General features: G+C 40.7%; 1 protein-coding gene across 3 annotated transcripts in view; it reads right to left on the bottom strand.

The window, feature by feature from the left end:
• The window catches only part of akt3a (v-akt murine thymoma viral oncogene homolog 3a), a 484690-nt gene that overhangs the window by 243143 nt on the left and 216344 nt on the right, over positions 1-25203 (bottom strand). For all 3 annotated transcript variants that reach the window (XM_072264837.1, XM_072264839.1, XM_072264838.1), the window contains one exon: positions 9595-9720. In XM_072264837.1, the coding sequence (XP_072120938.1) occupies positions 9595-9720 (126 nt within the window). The remainder of the gene's footprint in view (positions 1-9594; positions 9721-25203) is intronic.

Genomic DNA, 25203 nt, shown 5'->3' with positions numbered 1-25203 from the left:
CACAGAGAGTGGTGGGAGTATGGAATGAGCTGCCAGACGAGGTGGTAAATGTGGGTTCTTTTTTAACATTTAAGAATAAATTGGACAGATACATGGATGGGAAGTGTATGGAGGGATATGGTCTGTGTGCAGGTCAGTGGGACTAGGCAGAAAATGGTTCGGCACAGCCAAGAAGGGCCAAAAGGCCTGTTTCTATGCTGTAGTTTCTATCAGGAAATTTAAAAACTTGCAGATGCTGTGAATGAAAAATAACAATAGTTTGCTCTGTCTCCACCGCATCTGCTCTCAGGATGAGGCTTCTCATTCCAGAACGAAGGAGATGTCCTCCTTCCTCAAAGAAAGGGGCTTCCCTTCCTCCACCATCAACACTGCCCTCAACCGCACCTCTTCCATTTTGTGCATGTTTGCCCTCACCCCATCCTCCTGTCAGCCCACCAGGAATAGATAGGGTTCCTCTTGTCCTCACCTTCAATCCCACCAGCCTGCATGCCCAGCACATAATTCTCTGCAACTTCTGCCATCTCCAATAGGATCCCACCAGCAAGTACGTCCTTCCCTCCCCCTACTTTCTGCAAGGATCACTCCCTACGTGAATCCCTTGTCCATTCATCCCTCCCCACTGATCTCCCTCCTGGCACTTGTCCTTGCTACACCTCCCATACACCTCCTTCCCTCACTAACCATTCAACACCAAACAGTCCTTCGAGGTGAGGCGACACTTCACCAAAGAGTCTGTTGGGGTCATCTACTGTATCTGGTGCTCCCAGTGTGGCCTCCTGTATATCGGTGAGACCCGACATAGATTGGGAGACTGTTTTACTTAACACCTACACTCCACCCACCAGAAAAAGCAGGATCTCCCAGTAGCCACCCATTTTAATTCCACTTCCTATTCCAACATGTCAGTCCATGGCCTCCTCCACTGTCGCAATAAGGCCACACTCAGGTTGGAGGAGCAACACCTGGATGGCCTCCAACCTGATGTAATGAACATCAATTTCTCAAACTTCCAGTAATGCTCCTCACCCCACCATTCTGTATTTCCTCTCTCATCTTATCTCCAGACCTGCCCATCACCTCCTCTGGTGGTCCTCCCCCTTTTCTTTCTTCCATGACCTTCTGTACTCTCCTATTACATTCCCCCTTCATCTGCCCTGTATCTTTCATCAATCAACTTCCCAGCTCTTTACTTCACACCCCCGTTTCACCTATCACCTTGTGTTTTGCCCTCCTCCCCCACCCCCCCATCTTCTAACTGTAACGTTCAGTTATATTAGCTCGTGTATGTCTAGGGGAAATCCAGCCCAGCACCCGCTCAACACTCCCCACAGGGTCAGTTGCCGCCCGAATCAATCACAAACATCAATCATCAGCCAGCACACCCAGTAAATTTTAACAAATACACTTTATAGATATTACTAATTCTATGACATTAATATACATTTGATACAGAGAGGAAAGTAATGAAAAAAAAAAGGCGCCAACACTTATCAAAGTCCAAGTTCTTCGCACGCTACGTTGGAGCTCAATTCAACTTCAGACGACCACTCGGATTCCGTCGACTCACGGCTCGGGACCACCCTGAGTGATCGACCGGAGCCTCTCCACACGTCCGCGGTCCTCCTCGTCTCTCCTCCGACTCCTCGCCAAAACTCAGTCCACAGTCATATCATACAGCATGGCATCCGAAAACAAAACGATACATAACCACCCATTGGCTAATAGAACCCTGTTATCTCATTTTAAAGTAAACAAACTGCTAGCGCAAACTCTCTTCAGCGTTAAAGCACAACAAAGCCGCATTCCCCAGATTAACATAACAAAGTCGCCATTTTAAATGTAACAAAAGAAAGACCCCGTACATAACTCTGCCTCATCTGCTTTTCGCTCCAGTTCTAATGAAGGTTCTCAACCCAAAACATCGAAGGCACTCTTTTCCACAGATGCTGCCTGGCCTGCTGAGTTCCTCCAGCAATTTGTGTATGTTGCTTGGATTTCCAGCATCTGGAGATTTTCTCTTGTTTGGGAATAGAATATACTCAGCAGGCAAGCGGCATCTTTAGAAAGAGCAACAGTTAATATTTAAGGTTGAAGTTCCTTCATCAGAACTGCATGGAAGATTACAAGGCTGATGTCTCTGAACAAGTTATACTGGCTTGTCCGTGGAGGTAAGTTATAAACAAACAAAAGAATGCAAGAGTTGCAAATGTACAGCAGGAATAATGCCCAGCAGGTCAGGCTGGACATGACCTTCATTACTAGAAGGAATAAAAGGGAAAAATAAACAGACTGGGCTAATTTTAGCACTGAGGTAATACAACCGATACAGCAAAATCAAGCTACTTGAGGTTGTGCAATTTCATTATTGATTTCAGAAAGCTACAATACGTCCAAACAAAATATGAGATGCTGCCTTATTGTAACAGTACAAGAGGTCACACAACAAATAGGTCAAAGTGGAAGAGGAATTCTCCAAACAGCACCACAGAAAAAGATTTGTTAAAATCTCCCTCTCTCTCACAAATACTTTACAGAATTATTTTCTTCCCACAATATAACAGAAGAAAGTTCTTGCAAAGATGAAGTTAACATGACAGGAATCAGGGTATTATTCAATTTGACAGGTTCAACATTTAACAAAATACATTAAAATAAAAAGCTTTGTGACTTGTTAAATATGGGCAAGAAAACCTCTTGCTTGGCATCTACCATTATCGATCAGTTACAGAATCAGAACACCTCCTTTCAGAACTACAGACCATCAAGGGCACCATACTGTATATACTCTATAACATCTCCTATAGAAAATATATAAAGAGGAGGTAGCAGAAAGGCTAGCTGTACATAAGTGGATTAGTCACTTTATCCTGATGGAATACATCATATCATGCTCAGCAAGGCAACCATAAAAATTATGAAGGCATTGAACACAATTCTCTAAACATGTAGTGACACAAGCATGGTGCATGAGAAATGAAGATCATATCTTGTACCATGTCATAAATGATAAACCTAGCAATGACAGATCAATGTTTAAAAAATCCTGGTTATGGGGAAACTTTATTCATCTGGGACAGAAGTAGCAGTCACAAATAGATTGATTAGAGAAAGACAGCGAGGATTAGTTACTAGCAAATTTTCATCAACTTGACAGTCTTTCAGGTTGATAACAGGAAAAGGCAGTTAATGCAATGAACAGAATACTTTCATGAAATGAAACAGAAAATGCTGGAAATACACAGCAGGTCAGGATACATCTGCGGGAGTAGGGTAAGCTTAAGTTTGACGAACCGTCTTTAATCTGAAGCATTGCCTCCATTTCCCTTCCTACAGAGCTGACATGACCTGAAGAGCATGTCCTGCATTTTCTGTTCTATTTCAGATTTCCAGCATCTGCAGTTGTTCTTAATTTTTATATTTAAAAAATCTGTTAGTGCCTCTTAAAGTGGAAGCCCATAGAATAAAATACAATAACAAAATGGAAGGAAAATCTGCTTTGTGGGTGCTATAATAGTGTAGCAGTTAGCGAGACTATGACAGCTTGGGGTGTCAGAGTTCGGGGTTCAATTCTGTCATCATCTGTAAGGAGTTTGTATAGTCTCCCTTCGGAATATGCGTGTTTCCTCTGGGTGCTCCAGTTTTCATTCCAAAGATGTACTGGTTAGTAGGTTAATTGGTTAATAGGTAAGTTATCCTGTGATGGGGTAGAGTTTAATTTGGGGTTGCTGCGATGCAGCTCGAAGGGCCACAAAGACCTGCTCCCCTCTGTACTTCTAAATGAAAAAAAAATTTAGACAGAGACCAATGGTGAACAAGGTTTTTGAACTGAAAGGAAGTACACCATGGTGTCATTGGGACAGCGCAAAGATGTCGCTGGAGAGCTGCTGCCTCACAACTTCAATAACCCAGTTCAGTCCTGCACTTAGCATAAACTGCATTAAATTTTCAGGTTCTTCTTATGACATGTTGAGTTTCCTCCCAAAGCTATGTGGGTAGGTAACCAATTGGCCAATGTAAGTAGGCAATAGAATGTATGGGGATTTGCAGAGTATAATTGACTGTGAAAATGTGTGAGGGAATGAGATTCCTCCGTGAGCTGGCATTGATTCAATGAGCCCATTACCTCCTTATAGATCATGAAATATGGACATATAATATGGTATTTCTCAGGGGTTAGTACATTGTAAACTCTGGAATTGTGCCCTGAAAACAATGACAAATGAATTGGTAGAATAGTCAACTATCAAGAGGATAGCAGCAGATTAAAAGAGATACCAAAATGCTGAAGGAATAAGTGGACGTGTGGATGATGAAATTTAATGCAATTCAAGGAGGGAGATAATGCGATTCAAAATACACACTTGATTTATTTTATAATTTATTCTGAACATAGAGGCACAAGAGTCAGCAAGAAAGTTATGATCGACTTTGCTTAGTCACATCTAGGGAAAAGACAGAGGACACCCAGCTCTTCATGTCCGATTCAGCACTGAACAAGGTCATGGCAGGAACAGGAAGACAAGATTAGATTAGATTAGATTTCGAGCCTCTGATCAGCCCTCTGACACCGAGCACCATCTCTGCAGAGCGCTTCGACCCCTGCCCTGGCAAAAGGCAATAGGCAATAGGCAAAGCCGAGGATTTGGGGCCTTCCCCCTCCGAAGATTCTCGATCGCACAGTAGCAGCGGCAGCGAAGCAAGCATTTCAGTAGTTTCTCCAGATGTTCCTCCATGCTTCTCACGTCCTTCTCCATCAAGTCAGGATTGTGCACAGTACCTATTTAACAAATACCGATATCATTTCGGAGCGGCCGCGCGCGCTGCATTGCACTACCATCTTCTCCTCCCCTCCCAAAGATAGTTTCTGAAACAAGTTTTTAAAATTATTAAGACCCTAGATAAAGTGAACAGGATGAAGTTAAAAACCAAATGTCATATGATGGCAACTGGCAAAGTAACAAAGGAAAAAGCCAGAGTCACAGAGTTGTACAGCACAGAAACTAATCCCATCTACCAGTATTAGTACTATATCCCGGAGTTCAAACTGGAGAAGTGTGAGGTGGTACACTTTGGAAGGACAAACTCCAAGGCAGAGTACAAAGTAAATGACAGGGTACTTGGTAGTGTGGAGGAGCAGAGGGATCTGGGGGTACATATCCACAGATCCCTGAAAGTTGCCTCACAGGTAGATAGGGTAGTTAAGACAGTTTATGGGGTATTAGTGTTCATAAGTTGAGGGACAGAGTTTAACAGTCGCGAGGTAATGATGGAGCTCTAAAAAACTCTGGTTAGGCCACACTTGGAGTACTGTGTCCAGTTCTAGTCGCCTCACGGTAGGAAGGATATGGAAGCATTGGAAAGGGTACAGAGGAGATTTACCAGGATGCTGCCTGGTTTAGAGAATATGCATTATGATCAGAGAGTAAGGGAGCTAGGGCTTTACTCTTTGGAGAGAAGGAGGATAAGAGGAGACATGATAGAAGTATACAAGATATTAAGAGGAATAGATAGAGTGGACAGCCAGTGCCTCTTCCCCAGGGCACCACTGCTCAATACAAGAGGACATGGCTTTAAGGTAAGGGTTGAGAAGTTCAAGGGGGATATTAGAGGAAGTCTTTTTTACTCAGAGAGTGGTTGGTGCGTGGAATGCACTGCCTGAGTCAGTGGTGGAGGCAGATAAATTAGTTAAATTTAAGAGACTATTAGACAGATATATGGAGGAATTTAAGGTGGGCGGTTATATGGGGGGGGCAGGATTTAAGGGTCAACACAACATTGTGGGCTGAAGGGCCTGTGCTGTGCTGTACTATTCTGTGTATGTTCTATCCTTCTTTGCCTAACCTAAACAAGAGCCTGTCTATATGCTTCTTGAATGTAGTATTGCATCTGATTCCACCACTTCCTCTATAAGTACTTTGCAAACGTCATTGTCTGAACAAATTCCTCTCACCTTAAAACTATGCCTTGTTTTTTTGACTGGGAGAAAGATTTTGACCATTTACCCTGCCTATGTCTCTCAATCTTATATCATTCAGCTCTTCGAGAGGTGGCAGAACAAGTTCACCCAATTAGCCTCTTGCCATCCCGGGAAAACACGCCAGCCAATCTAATCTTTTCCTATAACTAAATTCCTTCAATCCAAACAATATACTGATGAATTTCCTCTGAACCTCCTCCAGCACATTCTTCTTAGAGTGGTAACCAGAAGTACACACAACACTCCCAACTGTGGACTCATGAACTGCAATTAATATTCACAATGGGTTCTCCTTTACAGTGGAGAAATCATTCAAGTATACTGGCTCTGCAGAACACCTGTATTTAGACTGCAGGGGGGGGACCTTGACCTTTCTGTTACCTGATACTTTAATTCTCCATCCCACTCTGGCCTATTAATCTGGCCTCCCGCACGGTTACAAGGCCCAAAGAAAACTTGAGAAACAGCACTTTATCCTGCATTTAAGCACATTGATCCCCTGGATTCATTCTGGCAACCCAATCAGCAGCAGGAGCAGGCCACAGTGATAAGGTTTCTATCAGATCAGCAAAGCTTGTTTAAAAGTACAGAAGGGACAAGTGGGGCAGCCATTGTTGGGAGCAGGTCAGTGGTGAAAGTAGGAATGCCAGGCTTTGGCTCAAAAGAGGTGTTAGCTCTGATTAAGTTTCTGCAAAGCTTTCCTTTTCCCCCCCTCTTTCTGTACTTGGTGTAGTACATAGCTATTTGTGTGTTCTTCATGCCAGATGTTGGAGTCCTGAGAGACCCAGAGTCACCCAAGGAACTACATCTGCGTGGTGCATCGAGCTGCAGCTCCTTGAAGACTGTTACGGATCTGGAGCAGCAGCTGGATGACCTTCGGCTTGTACAGGAGAGTGAGGAGCTAATTGATCAGAGTTACAGGGAAGTGGCACACCAGTGGGCCATTCCCCTCAAAAATAAGTGTACTATTTTGAATAATTTTGTTGGGGGTGGGAGGATGACCTCCCAGGAGAATCCTACGGAGACTGAATTACTGGCACTGAGCATAGGTCCGCAGTGCAGAAGGGAAAGAGGAAGAAGAGGAGAGCAGTAGTGATCGGGGACTCGATAGTCAGGGGAACAGACAGGAGATCCATGAACGTGAATGGGACACCTGAATGGAATATTACCTCCCAGGTGCTTGGGTCAGGGATGTCTTGTATTGCGTCTACAACATTTTGGAGAGGGAGAAAGAGCAGACAGGTGCCTTGGCACATATTGGTACTAACGACATAGGAAGGAAATGCAAAGAGGTCCTGAAAAGAGAATTTAGAGAGCTAGTAGAAAGCCAAGAAGCAGGACCTCCGGCTAGTAATTTCTGGATTGCTGCCTGTGCCACACACCAGTGACTGTAGAAACAGGATGATGTGGCAAATTAATGCATGGCTGAGAAGCTGGTGCAGGGGACAGGGCTTCAGGTTCTTGGATCATTGGAATCTCTTCTGGGGGAGGTATGATCTGTTCAAAAGAAACAGAGGCATTGGCTGATTGATAGGAGGCACCAAGTGGGAATAAGATTCCTTTTTCTGGTTCACTGCCAGTGACTAGTGGTGTTGGGATCGCTTTTTTTTTTATCCTTTATATCAATGATCTAGATGATAGAATAGGTGGCTTTGTTGCCAAGTTTGCAGATGATACGAAGATCGGTGGAGGGGCAGGTAGTGTTGAGGAAACAGGCAGGCTGCAGAAGGACTTAGACAGATTAGGAGAATGGGCAAGAAAGTGGCAAATTAAATACAATGTTAGAAAATGCATGGTCACGCACTTTGGTGGTAGAAATAAATGTGCAGATTATTTTCTAAACTGGAGTAAAATTCAAAAATCTAAGATGCAAAGGGACCTGGGAGTCCTTGTGCCCAGTACCCTAAACGTTAACTTGCAGGTAGACTTAGCGGTGAGGAAGGCAAATGCAAGAGGTCAGGAATACAAGAGCAGGGATGTGATGCTGAGGCTTTATGGGGCACTGGTAAGGTCCCACCTTGAGTATTGTGACAGTTTTAGGCTCCTTGTGGAAGAAAAGACGTGTTGACATTGGAGAGGGACTAGAGGAGAGATGACTCTGGCAATGAAAGGGTTATCATACAAGGAATGTTTGATAGCTCTGGGTCTGTACGCACTGGAATTTAGAAGGATGGGGTGGGGCAAGATCTCACAGAAACCTTTCAAATGTTCAACGGCCTAGACCAGGTAGATGTGGAAAGGAAGTTTCCAGTGATGGGGGAGTTTAGGACAAGAGGGCACAGCTTCAGGATAGAGGGGTGCCCATTTAAAACAGAAGCAGAGAAATTTCTATAGCCAGAGGGTGGTGAATTTGTGGAATTTCTTACCACAGGCATCTGTGGAGGCCAGGTCACTGAGTGTATTTAAGGCAGAGCTTGACAGGTTCTTGATGAGACACGGCATCAAAGGTTACAGGGAGAAGGCCAGGTAGTGGGGCTGGGGAGGGGGAAAAAGGATCAGACATGATTGAATGACAGAGCAGCCTCAATGGGGAAATGGCCTAATTCTATTCCTATGGTCTTATGGTCTGATAGAAAATTTGATTTGTGTCTGCAGCAATCATCCATTTTATGATATTGGTTCAGCTTGTTTCTCTCCACCTTCCTCACCCCACATCCTTCCCTATATTGCCTTTCTCCTCTCTCTGGGAGCGGAGGTCACACTCAGCTTGAAGCGCTTGGCATTTCTTTCTGTTCTGCATTTTGTAATTCCCACATTCTATTGTCTATATCTAAGTTCTCACTCTAACTTCTCCCATTGACTTACTGGCCTCATAACCTCGATTCTCATGGTCACCCAGTTTCCACCCACTCTGCAGTTTAAGTTTATTTTGTGTCCCTTCTAGTTCTGATGGTATGTCTTTGACTTGAAACGTTAGCTTTGTTTCTCTTCTTACAGGTGTGTCCAAATCTGTTGAGTCTTTCCTTTATTTTGTATTTCCAGCTTTTGTAGTTATCTCGATATTCACATCCTAAGATTAACCACCTTCAGTTGCCATAACTGAAGAAATAAAGATAGCTGAATGCGCAGAAAGAGTCAAAGGAAATCAAGTACAAAATGAACTTCATGTGAACTGAGGTTACAAGGCTTAACAAGTATATATGAAACTAAACATTTGGATTAGGAAATATCAAGTTAGTATTCAACTAGTTGCAATTTTTGTTCATACTACATTTGAAAATCATGATCTCCCTTACAGTTAAAAAACAATTTTATTGCTCAATGGAATAACACTCCATCATTTGACAAGTAGTCTGGCAAATTTAAGTGTCTTCCCTTCCTTTTCCTTCCTATTTCACACACATTGTTGTAAGAATACTGAAATGTTCTGTCCAATAGACGCACCGTCTTTAACTATGAATTTATACATTCATAGTGTTGTACAGTACAGAAACAGGCCCTTCTGCCGAACTCTACCATACAGAACCACCCTCCAGACTTTCAAGTCATTACATTAACAGAAATCAAATTATGTTAAAAATAATAGCTCAGAGCACTGGAATTAAAAAAAGAAAATCATATTGAGATATTACTGTGAGCATCAGGAAAACTAAAAAAAACAACTGTTCAAGACTTACTTGCCACTGAGAAGTTATTCAGAGGGTATGGTAAATCTGCATCTTGCGGTTTCTCCTTGTATCCTATGAAGGATCCATCAGTCTTCAATAGAAAGTACCTTGGTCTCCAGTTTTTGATATATTCTCCTACCAAAAAAAATAAGATACTTAGCAACTGCGCTGAGGTCCCTGCAAGTATAGCATGATGCCCAATTTCATTTTCCATGAAAAAAAATTTAAAGCTAGGTAAGCTGCATCTTTCAAAATTGGATCGTGCTGTTACACCTGTAACTTTTCACAGGGCTGAAAAGTAGTAAAACTTTTGGAGCTTAAGTTCAACTTGTTAAAATATGTCAGAACTCTTATATACCAGGTAAATAAAGTTGTATTAACAGACTTTGTCCATAATTTGATAACCTCATCCAGAAAATGACTCACATCCAGGGTGGATTTGTGGAAATAAATAACCATTCCAGTTCATTCTCAAAGAATCCACTAAAAAACTGAATTTGGCTTGACTATCGTTATACACCTTCACAGCAAGCAAAACTCACAATTAGTTTTAAAAAAGTAATTGTAAAGATAAAAAAAGAAAGAAAATACTCAAGTTTAATTATTTCTAAATTAATTGGAAAATAATCCATAATGTATAATTTTCTACCAAATAGATAGTGTACTGCTCTGTCACAAACTTATTCTATCAACTTTTTGGAAATATAACTAACCACTAATGCCATTAAGCGTACCCTGTTCTTGAACATGCATGTAGGCAGTAAATGAGTCAGATGAAAAAGGGAAAGTGCAGATATCTAGCTTTCGGAATTGTGAACATCATCCCTATTTTTTGACTATTACAGGAGGAGTTGAAATGATTAGAAATGCGTAATTTAGAGGCACTTCTTGTAAAGAAATACAAATAGAATGCAGTTAAATTATATAAAAGATCAGCAAAACTGTAGTTTTGCACAAAAATGCTTATCTATGCAAAAGTCATGAACTGTTCAAAATTCATATTAGGGTTAGGAGAAGCAAAGTTAGCATTCCTCCAGGTAAAGGCTCTTCTGCTGTGGTACATGACTGCAGAAATAAATATCCAAGGCAAGTAGGTTCAAGTGTACCAGCACTAGTTTCTCTCATACTTTTAGAAAGTTGCTCTCCCAAAAATATACAGTGATGCATTATATAATGAAAGATTACCAAATGATATCGTACAAATAAAAAACAATGCCTTCTTCACCTCAACACTGAAAGCAACCAATTCCACAATTCACGAATGTAGCCCATTACCACATTCTCAAGTACAATTTGAGATGGATAACAAACATTAGCTTGATGCTTAGATTTTAAAAAACGATATATACACAAGAGTAATTCCACAAACAAATCTCTTCAATCTCAACAGGCAAATTAATGAACTGTTTTATACATCCATAGCTCATGCACACAGGATTCAATTTGGCCCAAGCACAAATCCGGTGCTTCAAGCTATAAAACCAGCTGTAGCTTTCAGGCTAAGCAATATAAATAAGCTTTTCCACAATCCATATCTTATCCTAAATTAGTTTGTAGGTAAAAAAATTCTCTACCAATTCAAAAGAACTTCCCTACCAGTACTTGATCTTTTTATAAGATTAGCCAATAAAGATCCTGATAAGATTTAGTTTCAGGTGTACTGAAATCCTATTGTGCTCAGAAAGACACAGGCCTACAAATATCCCATAATGACAAGTGCACATAACTTCCAAACTCCAATATGTTAAGTTTGTTCCTACAAATGGCAGTTTCCTATGTGCACAGTGCAAATGATTACAATTGATAACTCAAGTTTCCTGCCACCCATTCATTGTCAGAGAAGTACAATACGCTGGAGAAAATCAGCACATCAAGCAGCATTTATGAGGGCAAAGAGATATCATCCATATTGAGAGCAGTGTTTGCAATTTTTTTCAATACCAGTCCAGGTATCACACTACATCAAACCCCAATGCAAGCACCACGCTACATTAAACAAGTGAAAATTTTTTCTCAACTAGACTGTGGTTTAATATATTTAAAGCAAAGTCTAATTTGTGTAACAGGAAAGTGGAAGGCAAAGCAGCAAGTACTGACCACACTGCAGAGAATTCACTTCCTGCTACTTTGTCTCAGATAGTTTGGCAGAATGTTATTGTGCCAAACAAGCCCTTAATTTGGACAAGATTGGATTACATTGGAAACATATTCATAATATACTTCAATGAGGAAAATAATACTCCAGGATATAAAGGGAAAAACGAGAGGTCCCTACTGCTTGGTGGAAATGTGCTTAGAGATTGCAAGCTTAAGTCTTTGCTTATTTCTCCATTTACGAACCCGTTAGTTCTTTAAGGAATTTGGAAGACATTCATTCCAGTTATTTGGAAGTCCAAATGAAAAGTTTGAGTGACTTTGGCGCTTTATGAAGACTGACTTATGAACCATTCTTAGTTAGTCCTGACGAAGGGTCTCAGCCTGAAACGTCGACTGCACCTCTTCCTAGAGATGCTGCCTGGCCTGCTGCGTTCACCAGCAACTTTTATGTGTGTTGCTTGAATTTCCAGCACCTGCAGACTTCCTGTTGTTTATGAACCATTCTGTTTCTTCTGAAGAGCCTTCCTCTCCACATGAATCAAGATTGTTTATTGTCATTCTTCAAGTATAGGTGTCCCCCGCTTTTCGAATGTTCGCTTTACGAAACCTCACTGTTACGAAAGATCTACATTAGTACCCAGTTTTCGCTTTCAGAAGGTATTTTCACTGTTACGAAGAAAGGCAGCGCATGATAAAAAATCAGCGCGCGATAAAAGGCAGCGTACTCCCTGAGCAGCCACTCTCCCCGAATTCGGAATGGCATTTCTTAAACACGTGCCTGTGAGCAACCGTTTGCAAGATGAGTTCTAAGGTGTCGGAAAAGCCTGAAAGGGCTTGTAAGGGTGTTACACTTAGTGTAAAACTAGACATAATTAAGCGTTTCGACCGTGGTGAACGAAGAAAGGACAAAGTGAGTTTGGCTTGTGGGAGTTGACGAAGATGATGTTGAAGATGTTTTGTCATCCCATGACCAAGAACTGATAGATGAAGAGCTGGCGCAATTGGAAGAGGAAAGGATAACAATCGAAACCAAATGCAGTAGCAAAAGTGAAGCAACTGCGTGAGATTTTCGCTGCAAAGATAAAGTACGACTTTAATTTTGAAAGGGTACGTAGGTTTAGGGGATATTTGCAGGACAGTTTGAGTGCTTACAAACAACTGTATGATAGAAAAATGCACGAGGCTCAGCAGAAAAACAAGCCTTCCACATTAGCCACAGCAGACGACAAATCTTGACCTTCGACATCGAGGCGGGCAGTCATAGGAGAAGATGAGCTGCCTACCCTGATCGACGACGAGATGACACTCCCGTGTCCCACCACCCCAACCCCCAGGCCCCGGACAGATACTGTACCGATTCGTGGAGAATGCAACAGTAGCTGGGAGGCACACAGCATACCTTTAAGAAAAAAGCCAAAATAAACATGCTAATTAATTAGGTGCCGCCTAGCACATAATTGTCGGCCCAGATCAGAGGCGATGCAATCAGCAATCGCCTCTGATCTGCGCCGACATTTACGTGCCGGGCAGCACCTAATTAATTAACGTGTTTATTTTGGCTTTTCTCTTAAAGATGTGCTGTGTGCCTCCCGGCTACCACTGCATTCTCCGCGGCAATGTATCGGGTCAGCGGCCCAGAGGGTGGGGGCCACTGCACCACCCAACCTGCGACAACTCAGTCTAATACACTATCATCAGTGTGCTCGGCGCTGTTTTCCCAATTCCGATAAGTGATACTACACTGTACATACATTATTTCTATTTTATATAGGCTGTGTATTTTTACGTGTTATTTGGTAGATTTGGCAGCTTCATAGCTTAAAGGTTACTGGAGAGCGCATTTATGGCAACAGCGTTTGCGTGAGATTTTCTGCCAAGAGCGCTTGCGTGAGATTTTCGTTACGGAGATCTGTGCAGGCAATCGTTGTAGAGAAGTATTTCTACTTTATATAGGCTGTGTAATTATCATATCATTCCTGCTTTTACTATACGTTACTGTTATTTTAGGTTTTATGTGTTATTTGGCATGATTTGGTAGGTTATTTTTGGGTCTGCGAACGCTCACAAAATTTTCCCATATAAATAAATGGTAATTGCTTCTTTGCTTTACGACATTTCGGCTTACGAACCGTTTCATAGGAACGCTCTACCTTCGGATGGCGGGGGAAACTTGTATTTTGTTCTCCCTTAAACTCGTGTACTAAAGCAGCGGTCCCCAACCACCGGGCCACAAAGCATGTGCTACCGGGCCACGAGGAAACGATATGATTTGGCAATATGAGTCAGCTGCACCTTTCCTCATTCCCTGTCAAGCCCACTATTGAGCCATTGCGCATACGAGGTCATTACCCGCGCGTCATCCATGTCAGCGTGGGAAGGAGATCAACTCCTTGAGCTTGCAAATGACGGCGGGCTGAAAGGTATGTTTGACATAACATCTCTGCCGGCATTCTGGATCAAAGTCAAGGCTTAATATCCTGAGATAGCCACGAATGCACTAAAAACGATGCTTCCATTTCCAACATTTTTCTGCGAAGCAGAGTTTTCTGCAATGAATGCAACGAAAACTAAATTGCGGAATAGACGGGACATAAGGAACCCCCTTCAAGTATCGCTATCTCCCAACACCCCTTGATGGGACCGTCTTGTTGCAGGAAAACAAGCCCAGGGCTCCCACTGATTCAGCGATATTGGTGTGTTGCAATGATTCTGTATGTTCATACGGGGAAAATATGTGCTGTGTGTTTAATATCCAAACGTTACTTAAAATGTTATGATGCTATTGACTTATTTATATAACCATATAACAATTACAGCACGGAAACAGGCCATCTCAGCCCTCCTAGTCCGTGCCGAATGCTACTCTCACTTAGTCCCACTGACCTGCATTCAGCCCGTAACCCTCCATTCCTTTCCTGTCCATATAGCTATCCAATTCTTCTTTAAATAATAATATCAAACCTGCCTCTACCACTTCTACTGGAAGTTCGTTCAACACTTACTTCAAGCTCCCCTAAAAATTGACTTATCACTATATTCATGCGAGGAAAATATGTGCTGTGTGTTTAATATTAAATTTCATTAGATAAACCCTTTTAGAAACGAAATTGAGTGTATTAGCCATTTATAAGTGACTTATAGTTGACTTATCAACTATATTCCGGTCGTGATTAATTCCCCCCCACCACCCCCCGGAACAGAATCGCCAAAAATGATTTGCAGGGAAAAAAATCAGCAGGTACAGGCATCTGCAGGTCACGCATGCGCACTGGTGCCCGCGCAAGGCTTCATGGTCGTTGTAGTCTTTCTCTGGGTAAACACAACGTATTTGACTGCTACTCTTGTCCGTTGGCAACCGTACCCCACCCCCCCCACCCCCGGTTGGCTGGTCTGCAAGAATATTGTCAATATTAAACCGGTCCGCAGTGCAAAAAAGGTTGGGGACCCCTGCACTAAAGGATGACAATAAACAATCTTGAATCTTGAGAGATACTGTTTCCAAGAATTCGCTATTCAAGATTTCACTGGTTCTCAAAAATTACCCCAGGCAACCTACATTTTTGGAAGATTGGAAGGTTGTATGCTTACCACCAAATACAACAGCCAATAGATCAAGGAATAAATGAATTTTTAAAGCACATTACCAACATCAGGCATTTTCTCAAGCTATGTATGTAACTGATGCAGCAAAAAGAAAGACTCTAAGGGAATTGTGGAAGTCATACAACATGGTAAGAATACTACAGATTTTTGGGCTGGGGTAAAGTAGACAAGTATGAATGATAGAAACTATGTACTGATTTTATTCATGATTTCTGAAGATTTCAAGAGATGATACATGATAAGGAGAAAGTGGAAGCCCTTGGTAATCAACTTGAGTATGATATTAATGAACATGACATCACTGAATGGCTTGAATCTCATGAAGAGTTATACAATGAAGACTATGGAACTGGAAAAACAGCTGTTAGAAAAGGAAAATGACTAAATTGAAGCCTCGCAACCTGAAAAGAGAATCACTACAAAAGGATTGGAGGCAGAAAAAAATCTGAAAGTTTGGCAAGATATACCAAGGCTTATAAAAGGTGTCAATGAGAGTATTCAATGCCACAAAGAATTTTTTTTTTTGAAAAAAGAAGAACAGCAGTTCAATCTAACTCATCTTAAAGTTTGAAAGGAAATCAGAACCAACTGCCTCCATCTCTAGAACCAGTTCCATGTACCTCAGACCACCCATATAACCATGTGTTTGTAAGGACATTTTTTCACTTATGGACATATGTAAAAGTAGGACCAATTTGTAACCAATAAATACGCTGAAAATACTGGTATAATGGTTTATGCTTAATTTTGGATATTAATAGAAAGCAAAGAAACTGAAACAGAAACACACCATATTAATCTAATAAACAGGAGATAATGTGTAATTTGAACAATATTCAATAGGCAATGATGCAGAAAAAAATTTATTTATTTTGTACTCGAGAATATGTTGCCCATTCAAATACAACTGTGTTTCTGTACATCCCTTGATTACTTTATCTCAACTCATTTTAAATTTACTTTTTAAAAGCTATACAATATTATAATTTATTTGTGCAACCTGGCAATTTTAAGAAGGGGAGGAAACTGGGATCTGGTAAGGGGGAATGAAACAAGGTATACATTTCCTAGTGAGTCAAATACTGAACCATTGGGATTTCCAAATCAGATAGATAACAGGTTGTTGGAGTTACTGTATTTTTTTTAAAGACAGGTCAAAGTGAATAGAGAATAAACAAGAATATGATGACAAAGTATAGCACCCACCATGATTATCTTGAATGGAAGAGCAAGACTGAAAGTTCAAGTGGCTTACAACTGTTTTTATTTTCCAATGTTTCTGTCATATTATAAAAAAGTCCTCAATTTAAAATAGTGCAATGCAATTTCTATAATTAGTTGGTCCAGGTGGTTAGCTGCTGCCAAGATAGTTATGACCATTGTGATGAACTTGCACACAAGAAAAATAGAATTAAAATCCTTAAGGTCATGGTTGAGTCACTTTAATTCGGCCCTTTGTGGCTGACTTCAAAATATCCTTGTATCAGGATGGGAGCAAGTTGTCCAATAGCTCTCTCTCTTGGCTACTGATGGAATATGCTACATGGCCTGCAAATTAGAGGGGTGTTGCCTTCCAAGATTAAACTATGCCAGACAATGAAAACCCAGACAAACTTGAAAAATATTTTCCTAAAAGAAAAGCCAATACATAAAGCAAATTTCTATTAATCATTTATTATTAAATACACATGCTGAAAGATCAAGTTGAAATACGAGTTCAATAAGCATTACTAATTTTTTTAGTAACTTGCTTGATGGCACAAATAAAATAACTGGGATGCATTCAGTGCCCCAAATGGAAGGGACATATGGTACTCAGTGATTCAGTTCCTGAACCCTGTGGTTATTGTTAGTTTGAGCATGACTCTGTGCTAAATGAGACTCTGGGATTCAAACATGGTGTTAAAAAGCCTGCAGCTGGGAGTCTTCTAGTTGGTGCAAGTTTCTACCAGACCTCCAAGTTAATCTAACTGAGATAACACAGCTTTTTTTTGCCATCATTAATATTTAAGCAAACTGCTACCAAGCTCAATTCAGTGGAAGGAAAAAACAACTCAAATTTTGTTTTATAACTACTAGGAACAATAACAAAAATAACAGACAAACCTCCCATGATGTTGTTAATACAATTGATTTGACAGTAGTTATGTATCTTCTCTGGTGGTGGTGGGTGCAAGGGTGTGGGGAGGGAGGGGTGTTGGGCTGAAAGAGGGAACACCAGAAGCAGGAATCACAAATTTAAAACTCAAGACATAGGAGATTCTGCAGTGACATGAAGAAACTGTAGTGACCTCACTTCAGTCAGAAGGCTATTGAGATTGTCGATTAAATTGGTAGTGGAGTACTAGAGATACACTGACCTGGAGTAGATAAATGGAGCCAAGCTACACATTAGTTGTGATCTACATCTGGTTCCAAGTTTTAATGTAATACCCCACTCGATCTTTCCTCAACATGCAGCAATAGCAACATTCTCAAAATTCATGTACAATTCTATGTGGCATCAGGCCAGGCAGCATCTCTCAGAAGAGGTACAGTCGACGTTTCAGGCCGAGACCCTTCGTCAGGAGGGTCCTGACGAAGGGTCTCGGCCTGAAACGTCGACTGTACCTCTTCCTAGAGATGCTGCCTGGCCTGCTGCGTTCACCAGCTTGTGTGTTGCTTGAATTTCCAGCATCTGCAGAATTCCCGTTGTGTACAATTCTATGTGGTATTGTTTTTTCCTGTAATGTAGTGGCCAGAAATGTTCATTACTTAGGGCCCAGCTAATATGTTTTGTTAGGACGAATTAACTCTTCTCAGGATTCTCATGTTTCAATGACAAACTGCCATCTTCAAGATCACGGTCTAAGTACGGACTGGAATTCAATTGTAACAGGGTGGGAGAGTGGAAACCTGATTGGATGAGGACTAACCAATCAGGAGGGAAGGAATATAGGGGTATAAATACCATTAGACCAGACATGCCCAGGCATCATCTCTGAAGACGATGACAGAGTTTGTCATCGAAACATCGGTTATTATTGATACCTGTACCCGGCTTGAAGCCTGAGAAGAGTTTATTCATCATATATGTGCCAGGAAAGCACTAGATCCTTTTTCATACTTTGTTATGGCTTAATATGCTTTGAAAATTACCCTCTCTGGGTTTACATTCTATTGGCTAGTGAAATATTGTTAATGCACTGGAACAAACTTACCCACTTGTCCTACTACCATTGAGGATCTGTAAATAAGCACTCCTTCCTTAAACTTGGACCACTGTTTTCCTGTCTATTCTCTTACTTCCTATGTCTGCCTTAAACTTACAATTTCATTCTTCTGACTGAATCCCATTTATCTCTTTGTTGCCAAACAGATGAGTCCATTGATAGGGACTCGTCCATGAAAATTATGCGTTTCCTCGCTGTCAACAAAGTCAATTTTTATATCATCTTGAATCATAGCTCCTTTATTCAAAAGCCACTGAAAATGCAAGTGACCTAGCAGTACACAAAACCCAGAGCCATTTATTGACCAATGGACCAAATAACTTTTACCCATGACTTCCTGCCAATAAGCAAACTTTGAATTAAACATCATTTACCACATTATAATTCATGTAAATAATATCCACTGTTTTTAATCTTAAAAATAAAATTTTACTTTAACTATTATTGTCCTTAATGAATCTGCACTTATCTAAACAAATCATGTATAATAGTACTCAGAGGAGGAGAAGATGGCAGCGCGACGCAGCTTGCGCGGGCAGTCCGGTGAATGATATCTGTAATCTATCAAGTAGGGTGCCGTGCACAATTCTGATTTGATGGAGACAGACGTGAGAGAACGAAGGAACATCTGGAGAAACTTCTGAGATGCCTTTTTCGCTGCCACTGTTACTGTGTGATCCTGAATCTCCGGAGGGGAAGGCCCTGAATCCTCGGCTTTGCTTGTTGCTCGGCGGCCAAGGTGGGGTCAAGGCGCTCGGCAGGGATGGTGCTCGGTGCTTGGTGTCGAAGGGCTGGTCGGAGGCTCGAAGTTTTCAGGCGGACTCAGAGTCGGCTGGGGTTGGGTGCTTCCAATGCATCGGCAGTTGTCGGCGCCTGAGGTTTATGGCAGGGAGAGTTTCTCCCTTCTGCCGCCTGCAACTGGACGATCGGGAGTCAATCGGAACTTTGAGACTTTTTTTTACCGTTCCCACGGTCTGTTCTTTATTAAATTATGGTATTGTTTTGCACTGCTGTAACTATATGTTATAATTACGTGGTCTTGTCAGTGTCAGTCTTCGATTTGTCCTGTTTTTTTTTGTGATATCACTCTGGAGGAACACTGTATCATTTCTTAATGCATGTATTTCTAAATGACAATAAACAAGGACTGAGTGTCCTCATAATCTAAAAATTTCTTCCAATCATTTTCTCAAGTTGACCGGACCACAACTTGTCTTTTCAAGCAATAGTAATATGAAGTACTTCCACTCCAATCCCTCTTGCAACATACTTACAATTGGGGGGCATTGGTAAATAGTCAATCAGAAATGGAAACTAAGTCACTTTAAAATTTCAGGAAGTCACTTGGCTTGCACTGTAGGGAAAAATTCATTTGTTTTCTTTCATCAACCGCACTCCACAGACAAATATGAATACAGAGCAGACACATGAAATAGGAAGTCTATAACTTGATTGTCAGGATAAAGGACATTGATTTTATTTAGATAAATACAAGGACTCCTGTGCATTTTTTCTGAGGGGATCTGTATAAAAGCCTATAGAAATCAACCGTCTACTCTGAATGCAAAAAAGGGAAAGAGGTAAGTGATGGCGTTCTCGCAAAATTATATCCATTCATTCACGAGGATGAAAGCACCTTTTACCACAGGATGCATTCCAAATTAGCATCAAGCCTTTGGTTGGTAACTGCAGATTTGCCAAGATTCTTTTTGGATGTTTTCGTCGTAAAAAAGCTTTCAGGTAATAAATGAAACAGTGAACATAATTAATAGTTTGGCTGTATGGCACTGTCACTGCAAAACTAAAATAGCACCTTTTAAAATACTAGACTGTGGCTTTGACAGAAGATTATATAACAATGACAAATTTGAGGTAATAGTTTAGTTTGACAACTTAAAATCAATTTTCTAAGTTTCCAAACTAGATATTCCTGATGTACATGAACATCTGTACTTATATTCAGTCTTCCTTGAAAAATAATTCCAAACAGGTGATAATATTACAGCTGTTTGTTTTGATTATACATAAAAGTTCACCATAGGGACCCTCAATGCCAGATAACTGTGCTTTCAGTTTGAAACAAAGTTCACATTTACAAGGCTTTTTTTTGTAGTTCACTGACATCAGGAACAAAAATAGGACCAAATCTGTAGTATTCCAAGATTACTTGAAAATGGAAATGCACAAATTCACAAAACTGCCATTCTTTCCCCGTGCACAATGCCTGTTGAAATATTTTAAGGAATCTAAAGAATCCTTTTAAAAAAATGCAAAATCATTGGGCAAATAATTTCTACATTAGCCACAAAATTATAATAAGAAAATAAGAAATGATGAAGCAGCGCAACAAATTGGAAAGACCATAATCCTTATAGAGACCCAATACATTAAGTATATTAAAAATTGGAATTTGTAATTTTAATAACCACAGTACCTTTAAGCAATATTTGATATTCAATACAAAAAAGTTATAACATTGAAATACAGCAATTTTTTGGATAAAAGAGATTATATATTGCCAGAAGACAAGACCACTATAGAGTATTTTGAACCTTGTGAGTATGTTGTTTGACATCTGCACATGTTTATGCGTCTCTCGAATAAGCTCTTGAACACCCTGCTGGAGCTGTCATTTTTTTTTATTCTTCCTATCTGGCAGATGGCAAGTCAACAATCGACATCAACAGCAGCAATGCCTCACCGCAGAATTGCCTGCTCCTTGCGTCACAGACACAATAATAAACTCTTTGTTGTTCGTCCACAATACAGCTGCTTAAACCACTTTGGTATGAAGCCGGTCTGCTGAAAACACAAACTCCCTTCTGTCAGGGGTTTGTTTAAAAAAAAACGGCAAAATGTTAAACAACCAAAGCCACAACACAGCTGCAAACAACCAGATACTTCAAAAGCTCCTCCCTAACAAAGACCCCAAAAAGGGGCTTGTCTGCATCTTATGAAGCAATTAAAAAGTATGACAGCTTGTTTTGTACGTACAACAACTGGACAGACGTTAACAGCAAAATAAAATATGCATAACTACTGACAGATTTACTAAGAATTTTACAAAATTTCTGTACACTCAAGAAAATACAAGCAAACGCTTAAAATATCAAAATTTTATTTTCAAAGATCAAGATTTCAACCATTTTTTCTAGCAGTTATTGGACAAAATAAATGTTGCTCACTTATTTTACTAAGTAGTTTTCATCAGTCTTAATCAAGTGTTGTACACAAGCTTTATTTGTTGCAATTTATAATCAAACAATGGAAAGTACTAAAAGTATAAAATTATTAACTCCCTCATATCCTCAATCTTTCACTGAATGCTGACTTTGTCTATGATCTGTTTATCCAGCTAAAGAATGATTACAAGGAGACCAACAGCTGTGAAAAGGATGGAAAAGGCCAATGTAAGGTTTATTTTGAGCATATTTAAAGTTTTGTATTCCATCAAGCTGCCTAATTCCACTAGGCTAACTGACATCACAAATTTAAAGTTATGCTCCCTGTTCAAGTGCCAAAAACAAACAATTTAAAAATCAATGTTAATTGATCTTCCGCTGAGATACTCCTGGTCAAAAATAAATATGGTACCTTCACACAGGTTTGCTCAGCTGTCTGTAAATATATAGCCCACCTGCTCAATTTGGTAACAGCACTTGCATCATCCAACAGTTCAATCCATTGTCCAGGAACAGAGCACTAAAATGAGCTTTACACTCTCATGTAATACTGAGGTATTCCAAATTATTGAAGTTGTTATCCTCATGATCTCATGTTCTCAATATTTACTGCTTTTTTTTGCATTTGTACATTTGCCTTTTATACGTTAGTTCTTTGTCTGTCCTGTTGGGTGTGATCTTTCATTGACTCTTGTCACGTTTCTTATATTTACTGTGAATCTCAGGGTTGTATATGGCTTTATAAAGTACTTTGATAATAAAATTACTTTGAACTTTCAGATGAAATGTCTATGATTCAAAATGGATTCCATACCTTACACAAAAAGTAAGATCAAACAGGTTAAGTGGGCTGCAAAATCCAATTAATTCATTTCTGAATAGTGGATGAATAATAAATTCTCATGCACAGATAAAGCATGGGGTATTGAACCTGTGTGTGTCAGTGACATGGCAAAACAGGAAGAACTTCAGAAGGTATTTTCAACAGTTGAGTACCTTGTTTCATTGACATTAACATGATAAAGTGGCTGTTGATAAATATACACACTACACATAATATTACCCAAGGTAACTTCCATGAAAATTAATGTGAACACCACCCTGATCTACACAATAAATCACTGCAGCACAAACACGGTGCTAAATGAAATCATGTAGTACAAATCTAGCTTAAAATCAGGTGACTATAAAGGCAATCTAATTCAATGGGGGGGGGGGGGGAGAGAGAGAAAGATGTAAGTCCTTCCAAGATTGTTTCTGCACATCTTGTGTTCCCCAATTCTCAACTTCCTTGCATCCTTTCAATTGCTCCACTGATGATGTGCAAAAGCATTTCTGGACTTGTATATCATTACAGTGCAATGGAATTTATTGCGAATTATATTCAGGCTTCTGAGGCAGACTAATTGCAAGCGTCCATTTTTATCTTAGGCCATAAAAACATAGTGGCAGAATTAGGCCATTCAGCCCATAGAGGCAGCTCCACCATTCCATCATAGTTGATTTATTATCCTTCTTAACCCCATTCTACTGCCATCTCACTGCAACCTTTCATGCTATAACCTATCAACCACCACTTTAAATATACCCAATGTCTTGAACTCCGCAGCTGTCTGTAGCACTGAATTACACAGATTGACCACTCTGGCTAAAGGAATCCCTCTTCATCTCTGTTCTAAATGGAAGAACTTCTATTCTGAGTTTGTGCCCCCTGGTTATAGACCCCCCCCCCACTATAGGAAATATCCTCTCCACATCCTCTCCATCTAAGGCTTTCAATATTCAACAGGTTTCAATGAGACCACCCCACCCCCCACTCTTCCCAACTCCAGCGAGTACAGACCCAGCCAGAGTCATCCAATGCTTCTCATACATTAAGCCTTACATTCCTGGAATCATTCACATGATCCACCTCGAGACGACCTCCATTACAATACTTAGATAAGGGGCCCCAAAACTGCTCACATTACCTCTTGTGCAGTCTGACCAATGCCTTAAAAAGTATTTGCATTACATCCTTGCTTTTATATTCTCATCCCCTTGAAATGAATGCTAACATTGCATTTGCCTTCCTTACCACTGACACAACCTGCAAATTCATTGTGTGCTTATTTATTTAAGACCATAAGATATAGGAACAGAAATAGGCCATTTGGCCCATCAAGTCTGTGGTGCCATTCAATCATGGGCTGATCCAATTCTTACAGTCATCCCCACTCCCCTGCCTTCTCCCTATACCCTTTGATGCCCTGGCTAATCAAGAATCTATCTCCGCCTTCAATACACCCAATGACATGGCCTCTACAGCCACTCAAGGCAACAAATTCCACAGATTTACCACCCTCTGACTGAAGTAATTTCTCTGCAACCCTGTTCTAAAATAGACGTTCTTCAATCTTGAAGTCGTCCCCTCTTCAGGCCTTTTAACATTCGGAATGTTTCGATGAGAGCCCCCCTCATTCTCCTGAACTCCAGGGAATACAGCCCAAAAGCTGCCAGACATTGCTCCTATGGTAAACCTTTCATTCCTGGAATCATACTCGTGATTCTCCTCTGAACCCCCTCCAATGTCAGTATGTCCTTTCTTAAATAAGGAGCCCAAAACTGCACACAATACTCCAAGTGTGGTCTCACGAGTGCCTTATAGAGCCTCAAAATCACATCTCTGCTCTTAAATTCTATACTTCTAGAAATGAATGCCAACATTGCATTCGCCTTCTTCACCACCGACTCAACCTGGAGGTTAACCTTTAGGATACCCTGCACAAGGACTCCCAAGTCCCTTTGCATCACTGAATTTTGAAGTCTCTCCCCATCTAAATAATAGCCTGCATGTTTATTTCTTCCACCCAAGTGCGTGACCATGCACTTTCCAACATTGTATTTTATTTCCCACGTCTTTGCTCATTCCCCTAAACTATCTAAGTCTCTCTGCAGGCTCTCTGTTTCCTCAACACTACCCGCTCCTCCACCTATCTTTGTATTATCTGCAAATTTAGCCACAAATTCATTAATCTTATCATCCAAATCATTGACTTACATCATAAAAAGCAGCAGTCCCAACACCAACCCCTGTAGATCTCCACCGGTAACCGGCAGCCAGCCAAAATAGGACCCCTTTATTCCCATTCTGTTTTCTGCTGATCAGCCAATGCTTCACCCATGCTAGTAACTTCCCTGGAATTCCATGGCTCCTATCTTGCTAAGCAGCCTCATGCGTGGCACCTTGTCAAAGGTCTTCTGAAAATCCGAGTACACCACATCTATTGCATCTCCTTTGTCTACCCTGTTTGTAATTTTCTCAAAAAATTGCAGGAAACCATGCTGGCTTTGGCCCATCTTGTCACGTGCCTCCAGGTACTCCGTAATCTCATCCCTAACAATCGATTCAAACAAGTTCCCAACCACTGATGTCAGGTTAACAGGTCTATAGTTTCCTTTCTGTTGCCTCCCACCCTTCTTAAATAGCGAAGTAATATTTGCAATTTTCCAGCCATCCGGTACAATGTTAGAATCTGTCGATT

Source organism: Mobula birostris, chromosome 8 (assembly GCF_030028105.1).
Source record: "Mobula birostris isolate sMobBir1 chromosome 8, sMobBir1.hap1, whole genome shotgun sequence".
Lineage (NCBI taxonomy): Eukaryota > Metazoa > Chordata > Chondrichthyes > Myliobatiformes > Myliobatidae > Mobula > Mobula birostris.
This window is presented reverse-complemented; position numbering and strand designations above follow the sequence as displayed.